Source organism: Cucurbita pepo, chromosome LG08 (assembly GCF_002806865.2).
Source record: "Cucurbita pepo subsp. pepo cultivar mu-cu-16 chromosome LG08, ASM280686v2, whole genome shotgun sequence".
NCBI lineage: Eukaryota > Viridiplantae > Streptophyta > Magnoliopsida > Cucurbitales > Cucurbitaceae > Cucurbita > Cucurbita pepo.
Window position 1 is genome coordinate 1,737,557 of NC_036645.1, and position 17,009 is coordinate 1,754,565.

Below are 17,009 nucleotides of genomic sequence, written 5' to 3' on the forward strand. Positions count from 1 at the left end.
CCCCATTTGCTGGTTATAGTCATTCTACCGTAGTCGATAATTGGTGGTTTCTTTTTCTCTTGTATTCACCTATGGTGGCTGGGATTTCCCCCTCCTGTTGTACATTTTAGTCATCAATGCAGTTTGTGCAATTAGGAAATGCATAGTTTAGGCTTGACTTCACAACTTTAAGCTATACAGACTAATGTTTCAAGGCACACTTCTTGCCATAGGTGACCATTGGTCGCTTGAGGGCCATTATAGGATAGTAGCTTCATCAAGGTTTTGCCATCTTTGCTTCATTTTCTTATTATGACCGTTTATCATATGAAGGTATGCATTTTAGGCTGACTTTTTCCATCTTTACTTCTTCGATCCTTCTGCTACAACCATCAAGTTTATCGTAGCAATTTGTTTCTTCTTCCTTCTTCGATCTCAACCTTAAATTTTATCCCAACAAGTTCTTTTTTCTTAATTCTTTTGATTTTAGGCTGACAGTTTCTTCCTATTTGCCAATATGAAAGGGGAGAAATTGTATCCCTACTTCCATGGGATTAACATAAGGGTTATAGAAACATACTAAGTTGGCTCCCTTAAGTAACAGTTCGTTTGAAGTAGCAAGTAGTCGAGTTACAGAAGCTGGCTTCTCATACCTTTGGTTATTGCAAAATTAAGATAATTCATCTGGAATTTCATTCAAATTCATTTGTAGATGATTCTTTCTTCTTCTACTTCTTCTTAATGTTTTGTATACCTTCTGTTTCTAGCCACTGATGGAAGTGAATGTATTCACAAGTATTTTAGAACTCACAAACACAGAATCATGTATTTTATTCAAAAGAATCTCTGATGCAATACAAAGTTCTTGGAAACAAATGCCATGAGGAGAATATAAAGATAGAAAACACCCTCAACCAAAGGGAGGACACTCCAAAAGAATCTGAACGCAATAAATGACCAACCATGAACTATACTTATAGAAGATAGGCCACTGATAAGAAGATCAGTACAACTTGAAAGCTGAAGCATATGTAGAAGCCAACAAGATGGAGAATAGTAGAGGTTTTGACAAATGGATGGAGCTTCCGTCTGATGAGTTGTTGTCTGGTGATGGAACAGTCTTAGATCCAGTTCCTGCATATACAATTAGGTACGTTAAATATGTAGTTGTCATACGAACGAAATGACAGAGCACACCGTTTAGCGTTTGTTATGTACATACCTGAAGGAACATTGTTTGAAGATTCCGGTGATCCTGCTGGAGAGCCGGTGGGAGAAGCAACTGGCAATTTTCAGGTATTAAAAGTTAGCACTTTAGTTAGAGTTTGATATTTGTTCATAACCCTAATGTCTATATACATAAATAATCCTCCTGCTCATTGTTTATGTGCAGTGGTGCCCAGAAATTTTACACATGAATGAATGCTTACCATTGCAGCTGCTGATGGAAGGAGTCTGAACATTGCAAGCCTGGGGCAGAGCCAGAGCCTGGGTTTGGTTGATGTTGACCCCAAGCGAGGAACCACCACCATTCAGGACCTGGCACAAGCACTGTGGTTGTGAGCGGACAACGGTTGCAAGCTGTGTGCAGCATCCTTGTGATGGGGTAGAAGAGTTCCCTGTAATGTAATTCAGGCACGGTGACAAGCTGATCAGCACATTCGTACAGTCCGACTGTGCCGCTGCTCCTGCCCAGTGAACGGCAACGATAACGGCAAGCAGAGTCATCACCATCTTTCCCTGTGCCATTCTTCTATGGAGAGTACTATTACAACTGCTTCAGTTAACAACTTGTTGAGAACTCAGAAGGTAGAAAGTTTGATTTGTGAAGTTCCAGAGCAGAATTGTTTGGTTTTTGTAGGGAATGGAAGGAAGAAATGGACAAAAGGAAAGAAGTTTGATTTGGTGAACCACTTCTCCTACTTTCTTAACAGTTTTCTGTGGTGGAGCTTTTGAGGTAAAGTTGTTCAAACTTGGGGCTTTGACACCTAATGAATGGTATATGGGGGTCGGTTAACAAGGCCACCAATTTCTTCATCAGGAAAGAACCCAAGAAAACTTAGGCGTCAAGGCTGTAGACTTGGATGGCTGAACTTTATTAACTGTTCTTGGCTGTAGACTGTAGACTNCTGAACTTTATTAATGACGTGAAGGAAGCGTATTCTGGGTTTTACCTTTCAACTGTTCTTGGCTTCGACTTTTATTACTTTCTGTGTCTGGTCAATCGTAATCCTAACCCTTTGAGAAATTGGTATTATTTTCATAAAATATGAAGGGAGCTGTAAAGTAAAAAGATCCGTCCCTTTTCAGACGCCACGTCCTTTTCATTGATTAAAATAGGGGTATGCATTTTAGATAAGGGTGTGAAAATCTCTCCTTAGTAGACACATTAAAATAGAGGTATGCATCATTAAAATAGAGGTATGGATCATTAAAATAGGGGTATGCATTTCAGATAAGGGTGTGAAAATCTCTCCTTAGTAGATGAATTTGATGATACATTCCAGGTTAAAGTGGACAATATCTATAAATGGTAGGAAGTTTTTTTTTGTGGGAATCCTTAATTCTCGTATTGGATTAGTTTTTGTGAATTGAGCCCTCCAATTGCTTCCTTGATACAAAAATGAAATTATGCTCACATTAACAATTAGAGGGGTCTCTTGCCAAAATGGAATATATTTCACATAGTTCACATAAAAGTTTAAAAAAAAAAAAAAGATTCGAAGAGTAGTGTATAATGATATATAGATAGGCAGAAAATGGATCCATGTATCAGATTAAGAATGGAGATCATCAGATACTAGAAAAGATAAAAGTGGAAGCTAGGATGGTAATTTGACCTTTCTAAAGACTAGAAAAGATAAAACAGAGTAATAATCTAATCGGACCTCATTATGAACTCAAGGTCACAGTTGTACAGCTCAAATGACAGACCTAAAGAACAGGTCCTGTTCAGGAAAAGGTCATCTGTTTGGAAGTTATTTATGAATTCAAGCAATGGGAAAAGCAAATTCTTTGGACGCTGAAGCTGGTTTGTTAAGATCTTGCTTTCTCAAATCTCCCACTTTTCAAACTCAATTATGATAAAACCATAAGTAGCACCTTTGAACTTCAGCACAACAGATGATAAATCAACCTATAGAAGTTCACATTTTGTTTGTTTGCTCATGTATTCAGGAACAAGAAATGTTAACTGCAACATTACGCTATAAAAATGTCTGAAACTAGGGAAGAAAAGGGTAGAATACACTCTGCTTGCAGCTCATCAAAGTTAAGGTAGCAAGAAAAGCAAGCCTCTGCAGATATAACATTTAAATCTTAAGCTGAAGGAAAGCTAGCTCCATCCTTAATAGATTCGCGCCAAGCAACCTCCCTAGCTCCGTTCTTGTCTACAATCTTGATAACGAAATTCGGTGGGGCTACAACAAGCCTGGACCTAATCTCCAGTATGCATTTATCAACCAAATCAATAGCTTCTTGTTCTGTCATGCCACTATGGTAATGTCTATCCATCATGGCGAGTGAAAAGTAAGACCCATAACCAAAAGCTCCCTTCTCAACCTTGTGAAGGGTGGCAATATAGTCTATGTAATAGAGGGATGGGCCAGTTTGCTTGTCATATCCCGCCAGAAGAATGTTCACGGAATATGGATTCTGAAAATCAAAAGTTCACAGTTGAAATCAGGTTCGTCTTTCCAAATTACAACCCACCCAACAAGTTAATTTCCCATGACAACAAATAAGCCAGGAGCGCGAGACTCCTTATATACCTTTCACAGCTCACTCGCAGTTATAGACAAACGCAGAAAGAACTAGAATTGGATCATTTATTATTCTGCTCAGAGCAACAAAAACCAAATTCCTATGTAAAACTCCTTCACGGTGTGCTCATCTACACTAGAGTACATCACAGCTGCATAACTCTACCCTAGCTTAGCCTTAAAGAAAGGTGATCTTTGCCCAAGTCGCCATGAACTTCGTTATAGGGATAAAACATGATGTGGTTGGTTATTTGGCATGCACACACCTCAGTAAGAAAGACTAAAAAAAGAGACCATGCTTGTGCTTGCTGGGGCCGCACCATGAAGAATGAGTTCGATAAAACTAAGAAGGTATGATAGTAAACAAGAATTGATTTTTATGACAATCACTAACATTTGGAAAAACACTTGGAAAATCATTAGTAAAATTAAATAGAATCACAAAGAAACCGAGAATCCACAAGAAATTCCTAGAGTAAGAGGTGACCTATAAGACGTAAGTTACTGTTAATTCACAGATTAATGAAAACCTTGCCTAATGATAAGGAATGAACTACTAAGATGACAATTCCAAGAGCAAGACACAAACATTGTCATGATTATCAGCTTGATACAAAGTGTTAATAGAATGCAACATCTCTAGAGGTTTATCTGCCTAATTTCTTGTCGCTGTGAGGCATTCTTAAAAATGACAGAAATCGAGGGTTTTCCTAAAAATTTCTTCACTGTGAATCATTCTTAAAGATGACAGAAATCAAGGGTTTTCCTAAAATACTAAAGACAATATTCCCTCGCTCTGTCTAGACATTTGAACAATTTTAAGCTCCAAAAAGTTAGATTGAAGACAGAACCATTCAAAAATTATCATCATGACCAAATGATTGAAACCGCTTATCCGATGTAAACTCAAAGCCCAGGATCGAAAATTCAAGGTTAGCTGAAATTTTAATCAGATAAAAGTAATAGTAATAAGAAATGATATACCTTCCGCAAGGCGGTTGCGAGTTCACCACGAGTGAAGTTAGCAGCAGCAGCAGTGGTCAAGGGGATCCCATTGCGAAACTGATACAAAGACACATTCTTCTGTATATACTCGGTGAACTGAACCCTATTCAATCACACAACGAAGATCACAATCGACAAAAGGCAAACGATTAGAGAAGAAACAATAATTGCATAATAAAAATCTCAAACCTGTCGCCAGGTTCGCCGCTAGCTGCGACGAGCTTGTGGGAATCGAGAACCATGATCTTGTCCTCATTGGATTTATGGACCAAAATACTGTGCACCGCCGATGTATCCGCCGCCACTATGACGAATCCGTTGCCCACAAGTCCGAATACGCTCTCCATCCCTTCTTGTTTCTTCTTCTTCTTCTTGAAATCGATCTGGTTTTCCAAAGCCTCTGTGAAATTTGGGAGTTCCCCCTTTACCAATTATGCTTAGCAATGACTTGAAGCCCAAGTTCTCTCCAAGCCCCATTTTCATTTTAATGATTAAACATAAAATAATGAAATTTTAGAAATATATTAAATATTTTTTTTCAAAAAAAAATTATTTAAAAATTTTTGTGGAGCAATTATTAATTTATCTCAAAATCATTAATAATTATATTTTCACTATTTTCTTTAGTTATTTAAATATATAATAAATTATAACTAGTAAATCCTGTTACAACGTGACTGTCTCTTAATAATTATTAATGTAAATCTATCTATATTTCGTTGTAGAAGAGTAAAAACCTCTCCCTATTAGACACGTTTTAAAACTGTGAGACTAACAGCAGTATTAAATGGATCAAAGCGGAAAATATCTGTTAGCAATGGGCTTGGACGGTCACAAATGGTATCAGAGCCAAAAACATGTTTTAAAACCGTGAGGCTGACAACGATGATTAGTTTTGAGCAATTCTATATTGGTGACCTCTTGAAAAATTTTCTAGGAAACATGTCGGTGAGAAGAGAACATCCTAAAAGACTCGTGTTAGTTTATGAGAACAATCTTCGATCTTAGAAGCAGTTCAAGACGAGTGATTAATATAACTATGTCATACGATAGATATAGAGGAATGTCGGAACTATCAAGTGCCGAATCCAAAATCTAAATTCTTATCCAATTATTGGTCACAATTGGACAAAAAAGAAGTCTTTAGCTCGAGATCGTAAACTATCGAGCATCGTATACAGCCGAACCCATCTAATCATCCAATTCCAACCATAATGTTTCAAACCAAACAAGAAAATTGAATGGAGTTTGAGTGTTTGAGGCGTTCATGATTGAATGTGTTACAAGTTGACCTCCCAGTCTGACTTTACTTAATTGATGTATGTGTAAATGTGAAGCATGTTCTTGACAAAATGATATGGTCTGCAAGAAATGGCAGCAGCTGGTTCTTTAGCAGTGTGCTTGCTTGCTTGTTTTGTTGGATCCCATAGACACAGACAGACAAATCTGCTTTTAATATTGGCTGGTGGGTGTCATTTTGAGGGATTCATTACCTATGATTACATATGTTTGAGGCTGTTTCTTTTGCCTTCGGTCAACGAGTGTGAACCAAGCCTTATAAAGAATGTTTCGTTTCACTCTCTAATTGATGTCGGACCTCAAAAGCTATCCCTTCGAAACCCAACATGCTCGCTGGCACACCGTCCAACGTTAGGCTTTGATACCATTTGTAACAGTCCAAACTTACCATTAGTAGATATCGTTCTCTCTGGATTTTCCCATAAAGAAGAGGTTCCCACACCCTTAAAAGAAATGTTTCGTTCTACTCTCTAACTGATGTGGGACTTCAAAATCCACCACCCCTTCGGGGCCCAACGTCCTCGCTAGCACGCCGTCAGTCGTGTGACTATAATACCTTTGTAACAGCCCAAGCTTACCATGAACAGATATTATCCTCTTTGGACTTTCTCTTCAAGGCTTCTCCTCAAAGTTTTAAAACGCATCCACTAGGAAGAAGTTTACACACCCCAATGATCCATCCAACTGATGTAGGACCTCAAAATCCACTCCCTTTCAAAGCCCAACATCCTCGTTATCTAGTTCTGATACCATTTGTAACAACCCAAAGCCTGCCGTTAACGGATGTTGTTATCTTCTATGAGTTTTCCCTTTCAAGCTTCTCCTTAAGGTTTTAAAACTCGTCTACTAAGAAGACGTTTCCACACCTTTACAAGAAACGGGTCGTTACCCAGTACTACCAAGAGCTCAAAAATTTAGAACATATAAAAAAACAAAACAAAAAACAAAGGCTTTTTTCTGAATCTTGGTTTCCATTACTGTCAAAACCTGCAACATTGTCCCCTGCTTTGTCTTTCTAGTTTTGTTCATTTGTGTTATCATCATAAAGAAGATGGCATGCCTGAGAAGACAATGAACAAAAAACCAACTTTTTACAGTAAAAGTGATGAAAAATGCACAGCAGTCAGCAGGAGAAAAGGGGGGGAAAATTCAGATTTCACACTGTAATAAATCATATCTTTTTCTTCAACTTTTTAGGGGTTTTTCACCTCTTTCACATCCTATGGTAAATAAGTATCATTCATACATCCACTGAAAAAAAAGGTGCTACCAATGTGTATTCCTACACAGAGAGAAAGAATCAAGAAATGAAGAGAAAAAAAAAAAAAATTCAAAAGAAGCCAAAAAAAATATTACTCGATCCTCCACATGTCGTCGCTTTACAGGACGAGTTCTTCCAATTCTACAAGAACAAGAGCTTTTCATGATTAGAACACGATAATAAGTACAGAAGTAATCAGCAATCGACTCAGCCGATATTCAACAGGAACGCTTAATGGGAGTAACCATCATTACCCGAAAGCTAAGCGTCATCATCGATTAGGCGACCGAATTATGCAGGTGTGTACTAAAAAGTGAGTAAACTCAGGTAATAACAAGATATGATGAGCAAAGGCACAATGTGTTGGGAAGAAAGGTCAGTGCTATTAGGTAACCCCTACAGGGACTTCAAAATGAGGACCTGAAACAAAAAGCAAAAGCAATATGAGACAAAACAAGGTGAGACCCCACAGCTGAACCAAGAAAAGAGAAGGAAAGCATACTTTTTGGGGCTGTGAGCTACGAGGTGTCCCCATCAGCCTTCAATGGATGAGCTCCACCACCGTCTGGGGCCAGATTTGCAGTCAAATCAGGTAGCTTTCTTGAGGGTTGAATTATGGGAGTGTTGAACAAAGCTTTGTAAAGGAGATTCAAACAAATCCTAATCTACTCTTACATCATCTATCTCTTTGGGGAGGAATCTTATTGCAAAATTTTCTACGACTGTGATATACAAAGGTTTCGGGTCGGCCGAAAAACGATACCTCACAATGCCTTTAGCTACAAAAGGGATAGCTCACTATGGCTGGATTGTGTAGCCATTGGATCTCGCTTTCAGAAAAAGTTTAACTCGGTGTATCCATGTGCGTATGGAAGAAGCTCTTCAACTTCGACTCTCGAACTGGAATAACTCATGCTTTTCTTTAATCTCCCTCGACTTGACTCAACCTCGGCCCAAAACACTCCGTAAACCGGTCTATGATCTGAAAATCTTGACTCTCCACGGACGTAGGATAGCTGATGGAGGCCTTCTCCATGCCATAATATCCGATCGCACCTTCATAAACAGAGAATGTAAATCAGCTTGCTGAATTAATAGATGAAAACTTTCCGCCATGCTAATGTAATAATAAGTTGAGATTGGCATGATCGACTTACCAAGCGGGTTTACGACGCTTTTCTTTCGGGTAAGCGCCCTCTCCTGCGTATCGATCTGAATTAGTTGAATACTTATATGTAGGAGGAAAGTAAATCTTTCCTTCATTCCATCCAGCAAATACATGCCCAAGTCTTTGTTCTATTCGTAGCTGCATAGGAACATGGTCGGTTAATTATAACGATGCATTCGAAGTTCCAATGTTTTTCGAAGACGAGGTTATGCAGTCATACCTGATCTTTTTCAAGCAATGCCCTCCAGTTTTGCATCTCTACGAGCGCCTTGGCCGAACGGTAAGAAAGAGCGATTCGATAGTTTAAATCCCCGAGCCAAATAACACGACTGCAAGATAGCTTAAGATGGTCAGAACAATGAAGAGAACTAAATTCTGTCTGCAGATGTTGATGAGAAAATATCTTACTCATGTTCAAGGATTGTTTCAGGGGATTTCTCGTCGCTGCCTGCACCGTGAACTCGTGGAAACCTTGTCTTTTTAAGTATCTCCATCACGTCGGAGTTTCTTCGAAGCTCGTCGCCTTCTTTCTCTCCAGATGTTAAGTGAGTACAAATGAAGCAAAAGCTTGTTTGATGCAAAGACATGCTAATAGAAATCGATCCCTGCAGTAGATCAGAGCGTTCGTTTCGATTAACAGAAAAGTTTCAAGATAGAAACCGAAACCGAAACCGAAGTTGTCGAGTGATTGATACCTTATTTCCAAGGTAGCCCATCAATCCTCTACCAACACACGAAACCTTCATGTTTCGAACATGATCCCTCAAGTCACTTTTCACCCATATTGTGAGAAATATGCCAACCATTTGTTTGCTTGCAACTAAGCAATATCTTGAATGTCCTGGCATTCTATATCCACCATCCTGGGATGACGATCCACCATGCGACATTGGCGAAAACAAAACCGTGCTCGGTGACTCCCACGAAACATTATCATCATCCGACGAACCCCATCTCGAACAGTCACTAGGCCTCGAGTCACTCGGCCTGCAAAAGTCGCTCGGCCTAGAGTAATCACTCGGCCTGCAAAAGTCACTGGACCTGGAATAGTCACTTGGTCTTGAGTAGTCACTTGGTCTGCAGTAATCACTTGGCCTGTGGCTCCCTCTAAAGTTAGGACCAAAATCACTCGACCGATGACCGAAGATAACACGGTCACATACACTAAATCTTCGGTCGAGTCGTGGCTGTGGTAATGAAGGATCATTATCCATTCTCCAGCTGTGAGTTGTTTGAAACGATCGTCGATGGAAGAATGATGAATTCTTCTGCCTAGCAGACCCCTCAAAATCTGCATTTATCTCCACAACGGGTTTCGGAATTGGAGAAGGCGTGTAACACGCATTCCCCACGCTCGTTCCGGGAAGATTGTTTAGTGTCTTTCGAATGAGAGCCTGCCATTTTTTAGCAGGACCGTTGTCTTCTGCACCGAGTATATTACCAGCATTCAATGGCACTATCTCCTGAAATCTGAAATTCACAACGAAACAAACTTACCAACTATGTTCCCTTCTCCAAAACTTGTGGAAGAACAAACTAAAATGAGTGAAAAAGTGTATCAAAATTCATACCCAAGAACATAAATATCAGCAGGGGGTGAGGATTGAAGCCAATCATCCAGATTTAGATTGTTTGGAGGAGATCTTCCAGCCACGTTCCATGTAGCAACAAAAATGCTGAAGAAAAACCACTCAGTTTTGGATCAAAACCAACCAAAATCAAGAACAGAACAAGAACAGCCAATTCTTTACCTATAGTTCTGCACATCAATGATTCGAGGATGGTCAAGATTCATCTTCCCTCGGCGTCCCGGCTCGCCATTTTTGCTGAATTTCTCTGAGAATTGATGAAAGAAGTAATGATAAACAGTTTTTCTAAGAATCAAACTCACAAAAACGAGGTGGATTAGCCTGTGTTTATGAACCTGTTTTGCTTTTCTTGATGGTGCAAGGCTCCCTCTCTGAGAAGCTTCTGCTTCTGTAATCGATATCACTTCCTGTAGAACAAAGAACGTCATCAATGGAGAAAGAACTTCAACCCAGAAGCAGAAAACGAAAGATTTCAATCAAAATTCAAACACCAACCTCTATAAGCAACATCCGCTTGAAAATCCTCGCTTTTGCACCTGATATTGAACCACTTCCTAACCATTTTCTTGGACCATGAGAGCTTCAAGAACCAAAAAACAATCAGATTCCCAATTTTTTCCTTCACAAAACATAAGAATCAGTATATCCAAGTGGGGTTTTAAAGAAATTGAAGAACAACCTTGCTTTTCTTAGAATTCTCATCGCTCATTGTTCCACCACTACTTCATACAGCTCCCACTACTACTCAGAATTCAAGGGTTTGGCTTCAAATCATCAAAAACCCATCAGAATCCAAGACAAATAGACAAAGAACTCTCCATCCAAAAAAACCCTTAAAGGGTTTCTTCACAAACACCCAACAAGATCAAACCCAAAATCCCCCTTCCTTCCACTAAACAAGAGAGGCCCAAAAGAGAGGGGAAAAGCTTAGAACAAGAAGAAGAAGAAATGGGGAGAGATTGTGAAGTAGAAGAAGGCAATGCAGAGAAAGTTTTAGATAGAGAGATAGAGAGAGAAAGTTTTAGAGAGATATAAAGCTCATTGAGCTTCTCTTTCTCTATTCTGTACACCAAAGGGCCTCGTTCTCTGTAAAAACAGCAAAGTATCGAATTTGAACAGTATAAAGTGCAGAGAAGAAAGAAAGAAAGAAAGAAAGAAAGAAAGAAAGAGCGAGTGAGTCAGTGTTAAGGGTCTCCCTTCTCCTTCCCCTTTTCCTTTTTAATTCCAGCTGAGACAGACTCAACATGATGGAGCAACGGGCATGTCTTTTATTACCCTTCTTTTTCTTCTTTACCCTCTCTCAAACATCCCCTAAACCAAAGGGTCTCCCTAAAAAAGCCTGCCCTCTTTGGTCAACAAAACAAACCCATGGTCAAGAAGCCTCGCCCTCTTGCTCGAGCCCACCACGGGTAGATATTGGACTTTCCCCTCAAAAAATTTAAAGGGCCAGAGAGATTTCAATATCTGGCTCTAATACTATTGGTAAAAGACTTTTCTCTCCAAACCCTATAGCCTTATTGTGTCTGTTCTTGTTCTTGTAGCCCTGTTTTGGTCTACCATGAAAGCAAAAGCAACCTAAAGAAGGCAATAAAGAAAAAGCAAAATGTGTATATGAGAGTAGTAAATGTTTTTTGTTTTGTTCTTTTGTGAGTCAAGGAATGTTTGAGGGAGAAGGCACAGTAATTTCACAAAAAGGGTCTTCGATGCCTTCTTTAACGCATTGGCTTTCGTGTTCTTCCACCTCCATTGAGCTACATCTTTGTTTAAACTAATCAAAGCTTTCAACTTTATCATTTTTATGGCTACGAAAAGACAGGGGAGAGAAGGAGAAGACTCAGCTACATACCACAAATACTGTACTCATACCAACCAAGATTGAGTTTTTACATCTTTTTCCCAATAATGATTGGAAGAGATACGGGCAAAAGCCACTCTCTGCCCCAATATCCATGTTTTTTAGCTTCCAATTTTGACTTCGAGAGGACAAACAAAATTCACCTTCTTTTTTGGTTCCTTCTTCAATTGCTTGGTTTAAGAACATTGTAGAATACGAGGATGTTTGGTCCAAATTATCCTGTTTCTTTCATTCTGGATCGTTGGATCAAATTCCTACTTTCTTCTCCTTGATGCAATATTGAAACAAGTACAAAAAAAAAGTATATAATTTACTTTCAGAAATTATTTCAAATACGTTCCAATCCATAATAACTTACGAATTTTACGAACGTTTTACTTTTACTAATTTCCTAATACACGAGACATTAAATTATGTTTCTAGTTTTAAAAATTCAAAAAAAGTAATTTTTATCTTTACATCAAATATCAATCTCAACCGTTAAGCCGAGTATGTCATAACTAATAGTAACGTATATTTAATTTTTGAAAGAGACTTTATGCTTAAAAAAATTAAATTTAATTAAATTTATAGCTTTTGAATTCAACGACAATCCCATAATAGTATAAATATAAGAATATTCGAAATTTTAATTTATTTTGAATGATGGAATAACGTCCCTACACAAAAAATTTATTTAAAATTTTCACTAATTTGAATATAATTAAATCGCTCGTCGATTTTTTTTTTCTTTCCTTTTTTGAATATTCTCACGAAAATAAAAGTATATGGAGAAGATATTTAATATTGGTGTAGCATCAAAGGTTTCCCTACCACGACATAATTACTATAGGTTATATAGAAATGTGTGACCCACAATGATTAAAATTACTTCTAGTACCATAGGGCCTTTTCATACTATTCCCACTTACTTTTAGCTACAAATTACAATACTTGCATTTAAAGGGATACAATACCCACTTAATATAATATCAATATTAAAAAAATTAATTAGTTCTATTACTGTCAGTAACGGTATTTTAACGCCATAAATTATTTAAAAAATTAATATATATATATATATATATATATATATATATATATATATATATATATATATTTTTTGTATATTTATTTGATTAATTTTTTTTAAGTAATTCAAAATTTATCTCGACCCGACATCAAAGTTGTTTATTAGAAACGAGTTANAAGATTGAGTTTTTACATCTTTTTCCCAATAATGATTGGAAGAGATACGGGCAAAAGCCACTCTCTGCCCCAATATCCATGTTTTTTAGCTTCCAATTTTGACTTCGAGAGGACAAACAAAATTCACCTTCTTTTTTGGTTCCTTCTTCAATTGCTTGGTTTAAGAACATTGTAGAATACGAGGATGTTTGGTCCAAATTATCCTGTTTCTTTCATTCTGGATCGTTGGATCAAATTCCTACTTTCTTCTCCTTGATGCAATATTGAAACAAGTACAAAAAAAAAGTATATAATTTACTTTCAGAAATTATTTCAAATACGTTCCAATCCATAATAACTTACGAATTTTACGAACGTTTTACTTTTACTAATTTCCTAATACACGAGACATTAAATTATGTTTCTAGTTTTAAAAATTCAAAAAAAGTAATTTTTATCTTTACATCAAATATCAATCTCAACCGTTAAGCCGAGTATGTCATAACTAATAGTAACGTATATTTAATTTTTGAAAGAGACTTTATGCTTAAAAAAATTAAATTTAATTAAATTTATAGCTTTTGAATTCAACGACAATCCCATAATAGTATAAATATAAGAATATTCGAAATTTTAATTTATTTTGAATGATGGAATAACGTCCCTACACAAAAAATTTATTTAAAATTTTCACTAATTTGAATATAATTAAATCGCTCGTCGATTTTTTTTTTCTTTCCTTTTTTGAATATTCTCACGAAAATAAAAGTATATGGAGAAGATATTTAATATTGGTGTAGCATCAAAGGTTTCCCTACCACGACATAATTACTATAGGTTATATAGAAATGTGTGACCCACAATGATTAAAATTACTTCTAGTACCATAGGGCCTTTTCATACTATTCCCACTTACTTTTAGCTACAAATTACAATACTTGCATTTAAAGGGATACAATACCCACTTAATATAATATCAATATTAAAAAAATTAATTAGTTCTATTACTGTCAGTAACGGTATTTTAACGCCATAAATTATTTAAAAAATTAATATATATATATATATATATATATATATATATATATATATATATATATATATTTTTTGTATATTTATTTGATTAATTTTTTTTAAGTAATTCAAAATTTATCTCGACCCGACATCAAAGTTGTTTATTAGAAACGAGTTAAACAACTTTGATGTGAGGTCGAGATAAATTTTGAATTACTTAAAAAAAATTAATCAAATAAATATACTATATATATATATATATATAATTGTTAAATTAAATACATGAAATTGCGTGTGGAGAAAACTGAATGATGTAAAATTTCCACACGAGTCAGAATTAGACCACGCGTATGAGGATTCCGGCCGCCGACCACGCGGCAGCTCTGCCACCTTGAGCATCGAAACCACCCAACCGCCGTCGTCCCAGCCTGACCGTTTTTTTTTTTTGTTTTTTTGAAGGTTTGACAGTGATGGGTTCCATTTGGCTTTTTCCCTCTCCTCATCATTGGTTGGCTCACAATTAAAAATAAATAAATAAAAGCTTTTTTTAATTAAAAAAAGTATTATTTAAATGGACAAAATATAGTGAGGCTACGGCGGAGCATTCCAATTCATTACTTATAATTATTTTTTTGAAAAAACTTTATTATTTTAATAATTATTAAAAAAAATTAACAACAAATAGTATTAATATTCATTTTTACTCTGAAATCTCTTATAAAGGTGAAGAAACATCTCTCTAACAGACACGGATAGAAAAAATTAAAGTGGATTGAAAAATAGAGTAAAGAGCAAGTGGGGCTTGAATAGGGCGAATCCAGTGGGGTTACAATTTGAAATATGTTCCATTTTTGTCAATTCCTTCGTGCACTATTTTTCATGACAATTTGCTTTTCCTATTGGAAAAATCAATCTTATTCCCATTTCAACTCCCCAATTATTACCTCCCCAACTCTTTTTCTTACTTTTTTATTTTTTTAACACTTTTATTAATTTAATTATCTAATTTTATTGATAGTTTGAGTCTCTATTCCATTAAAAAAAATATATAATCTTTTTACTTAATCAAATCGTTAAAAATATGTTCATACTTTGTCTTTCGATACGTATTTCTATGTTAAAAAAATAATAATAAATTAAAAAGACGAGAAGAAAATAATAATTGAAAATAGTAAATTGAAATTATGAGGTACCTCTTCCACTCCTTGTTGGGATGGATTTGGTATCTTACTAGTGGTTTGGCCATTTATTCTAAAAACAGATTTTTTGTTTTTATTTTATTTTATTTTAATTTATTAACAACAATCTTGAATGGGTTATAAAAATAATTATAGGTTTCTCGTTTTTGTTTTCAGCTCTTAACAGCAAAGTTTAGTATCATACCGTTCAAAACAGTTCAAAACAGTAAGTTCGAGACAAATCTTAAACGACACAGAAACACGTCCTACAAATCAAATATAGTATAGAATGGGATCTAACGAGGTTCAACACGAACATGATTGAATGAAATTGAAAAGGAAAAAGAAAAAGGGGAAGGTAAGAAGTATCTTGGAATGAATGAGGTTTGAAGATATTCAAATGGGCCCCCACCAAACCCATCTTTCTTACATTCCTCTCATCTTTTCAACCAATAATTCAAAGCATCTATAAAACAATTTGGCATCTCATCCATGATGGAGAAGATTCCCTTCCATTTCAATTTTCTTTCCACTATATAGTTTAGTTTGGCATTCGATAGCGACTCGTTCGATAACGTTTTCGTGTTTTTATTTTTTATTTTTTATAAATATAAATTTTCGGTAACTGTAATTCATGTCTTAGAAACGTTTTTAATATACAATATCAACTTTCGTCTTTCTTGTTCATGTTTTCTGTTGTTTTGGATAAGGGCGTTCATATGAGTCAAGAATCGAACTAACTCAAACTTTCGTCTTTCTTGTTCATGTTTTCTGTTGTTTTTCTTTCAATTTTTTAAAATTGAAAATTCAAGTCAGTTCACAAGTTGACATTTTATTTGTCGGGTCAATGCAACCAACCCAAAAATAGGTTATAACCCAACCCAACTTTTAAGCTAGGAAGATTGACAGACAATAGATGTATGTTGTAACGGGTAGATGTTTGATATTTGAATTTGATGACATTTTAGTTATTAATGCAATACATACACGGTAAATAATTAGTTTTTTTTTTATATAATTTTAAAAAAAATAATCCTACAATTCAACTCAACCCAACCTGAAAATAAAAGAGTTGGATGGTGAATTTTGTTCGGGTTGTTTAGTTCACCAACCCAATCCACTCGAAATTTTGGGTTGGTCTAAAACATTTTCTTAATTTCATAATAAACATCTAAAAATAAATATAACATAAATTCTTTTTATATTTTCTTTCCTAGACTAATTTTCATGTTAAAATTGTTAGGATCGATACCAGTTGTTAGGATCGCTCAACAACGCACACACTCGATCAAGATAAACACAAAGAACGCGAGAGATAAATTCAATGAGAAATGTCGGCTAAAGATTTTATTATTGAAGACTTCAAGTACGTACAACAAGATAGAACAAAGAGAATGAAGAACAATAGTTTTCAGACCACAACGGTATATATGGTTACAATTAACTGTTTCAAAGATTTAAACGAAAATCTAACAAATATATCTTTATCAAATCTTTACCGAATATTTATCATATATATCTCACTAAATATCCTCTAAATATATATCTATCAGATCGGCTCCATATCCCAACAAAGATTTTACGTTTTTAATTAAACAAAATTTTGGCGAAAAAGAAAAAAAATTGGCAGAAGAACAATTAATAAACAATTAGTAAAAAAAAAAAAAAAGTCATATTTTTCTTTATAAACTAAGAAGAAACTTAAGGAGCCCAAATTTTTAGTAAATAATTGT

The 17,009-nt window shown here is 35.7% G+C and overlaps 3 protein-coding genes across 3 annotated transcripts; all 3 read right to left on the minus strand.

Moving 5' to 3' along the window:
* Positions 1–780: 780 nt before the first annotated feature.
* Positions 781–2,078, minus strand: LOC111800123 (non-specific lipid-transfer protein-like protein At2g13820). Its single transcript, XM_023683710.1, has 3 exons — positions 1,410–2,078; positions 1,202–1,261; positions 781–1,113 (listed from the first exon to the last, which is right to left on the minus strand). Exons 1-3 carry the CDS (start codon positions 1,726–1,728, stop codon positions 983–985), a joined length of 510 nt encoding a protein of 169 aa, XP_023539478.1. The 5' UTR covers positions 1,729–2,078; the 3' UTR covers positions 781–982.
* A 949-nt stretch (positions 2,079–3,027) lies between these two features.
* On the minus strand, positions 3,028–5,210 carry LOC111800124 (proteasome subunit beta type-2-A-like). The gene is made up of 3 exons (XM_023683711.1): positions 4,935–5,210; positions 4,725–4,848; positions 3,028–3,633 (listed from the first exon to the last, which is right to left on the minus strand). Exons 1-3 carry the CDS (start codon positions 5,090–5,092, stop codon positions 3,298–3,300), a joined length of 618 nt encoding a protein of 205 aa, XP_023539479.1. The 5' UTR covers positions 5,093–5,210; the 3' UTR covers positions 3,028–3,297.
* Positions 5,211–7,169: 1,959 nt separating this feature from the next.
* On the minus strand, positions 7,170–11,287 carry LOC111801073 (type IV inositol polyphosphate 5-phosphatase 7-like). Its single transcript, XM_023685041.1, has 12 exons — positions 10,742–11,287; positions 10,558–10,642; positions 10,398–10,469; positions 10,225–10,309; positions 10,045–10,149; positions 9,169–9,943; positions 8,882–9,078; positions 8,694–8,802; positions 8,463–8,611; positions 7,808–8,361; positions 7,560–7,725; positions 7,170–7,446 (listed from the first exon to the last, which is right to left on the minus strand). Exons 1-10 carry the CDS (start codon positions 10,769–10,771, stop codon positions 8,139–8,141), a joined length of 1,830 nt encoding a protein of 609 aa, XP_023540809.1. The 5' UTR covers positions 10,772–11,287; the 3' UTR covers positions 7,170–7,446; positions 7,560–7,725; positions 7,808–8,138.
* Between the last annotated feature and the right edge of the window lie 5,722 nt (positions 11,288–17,009).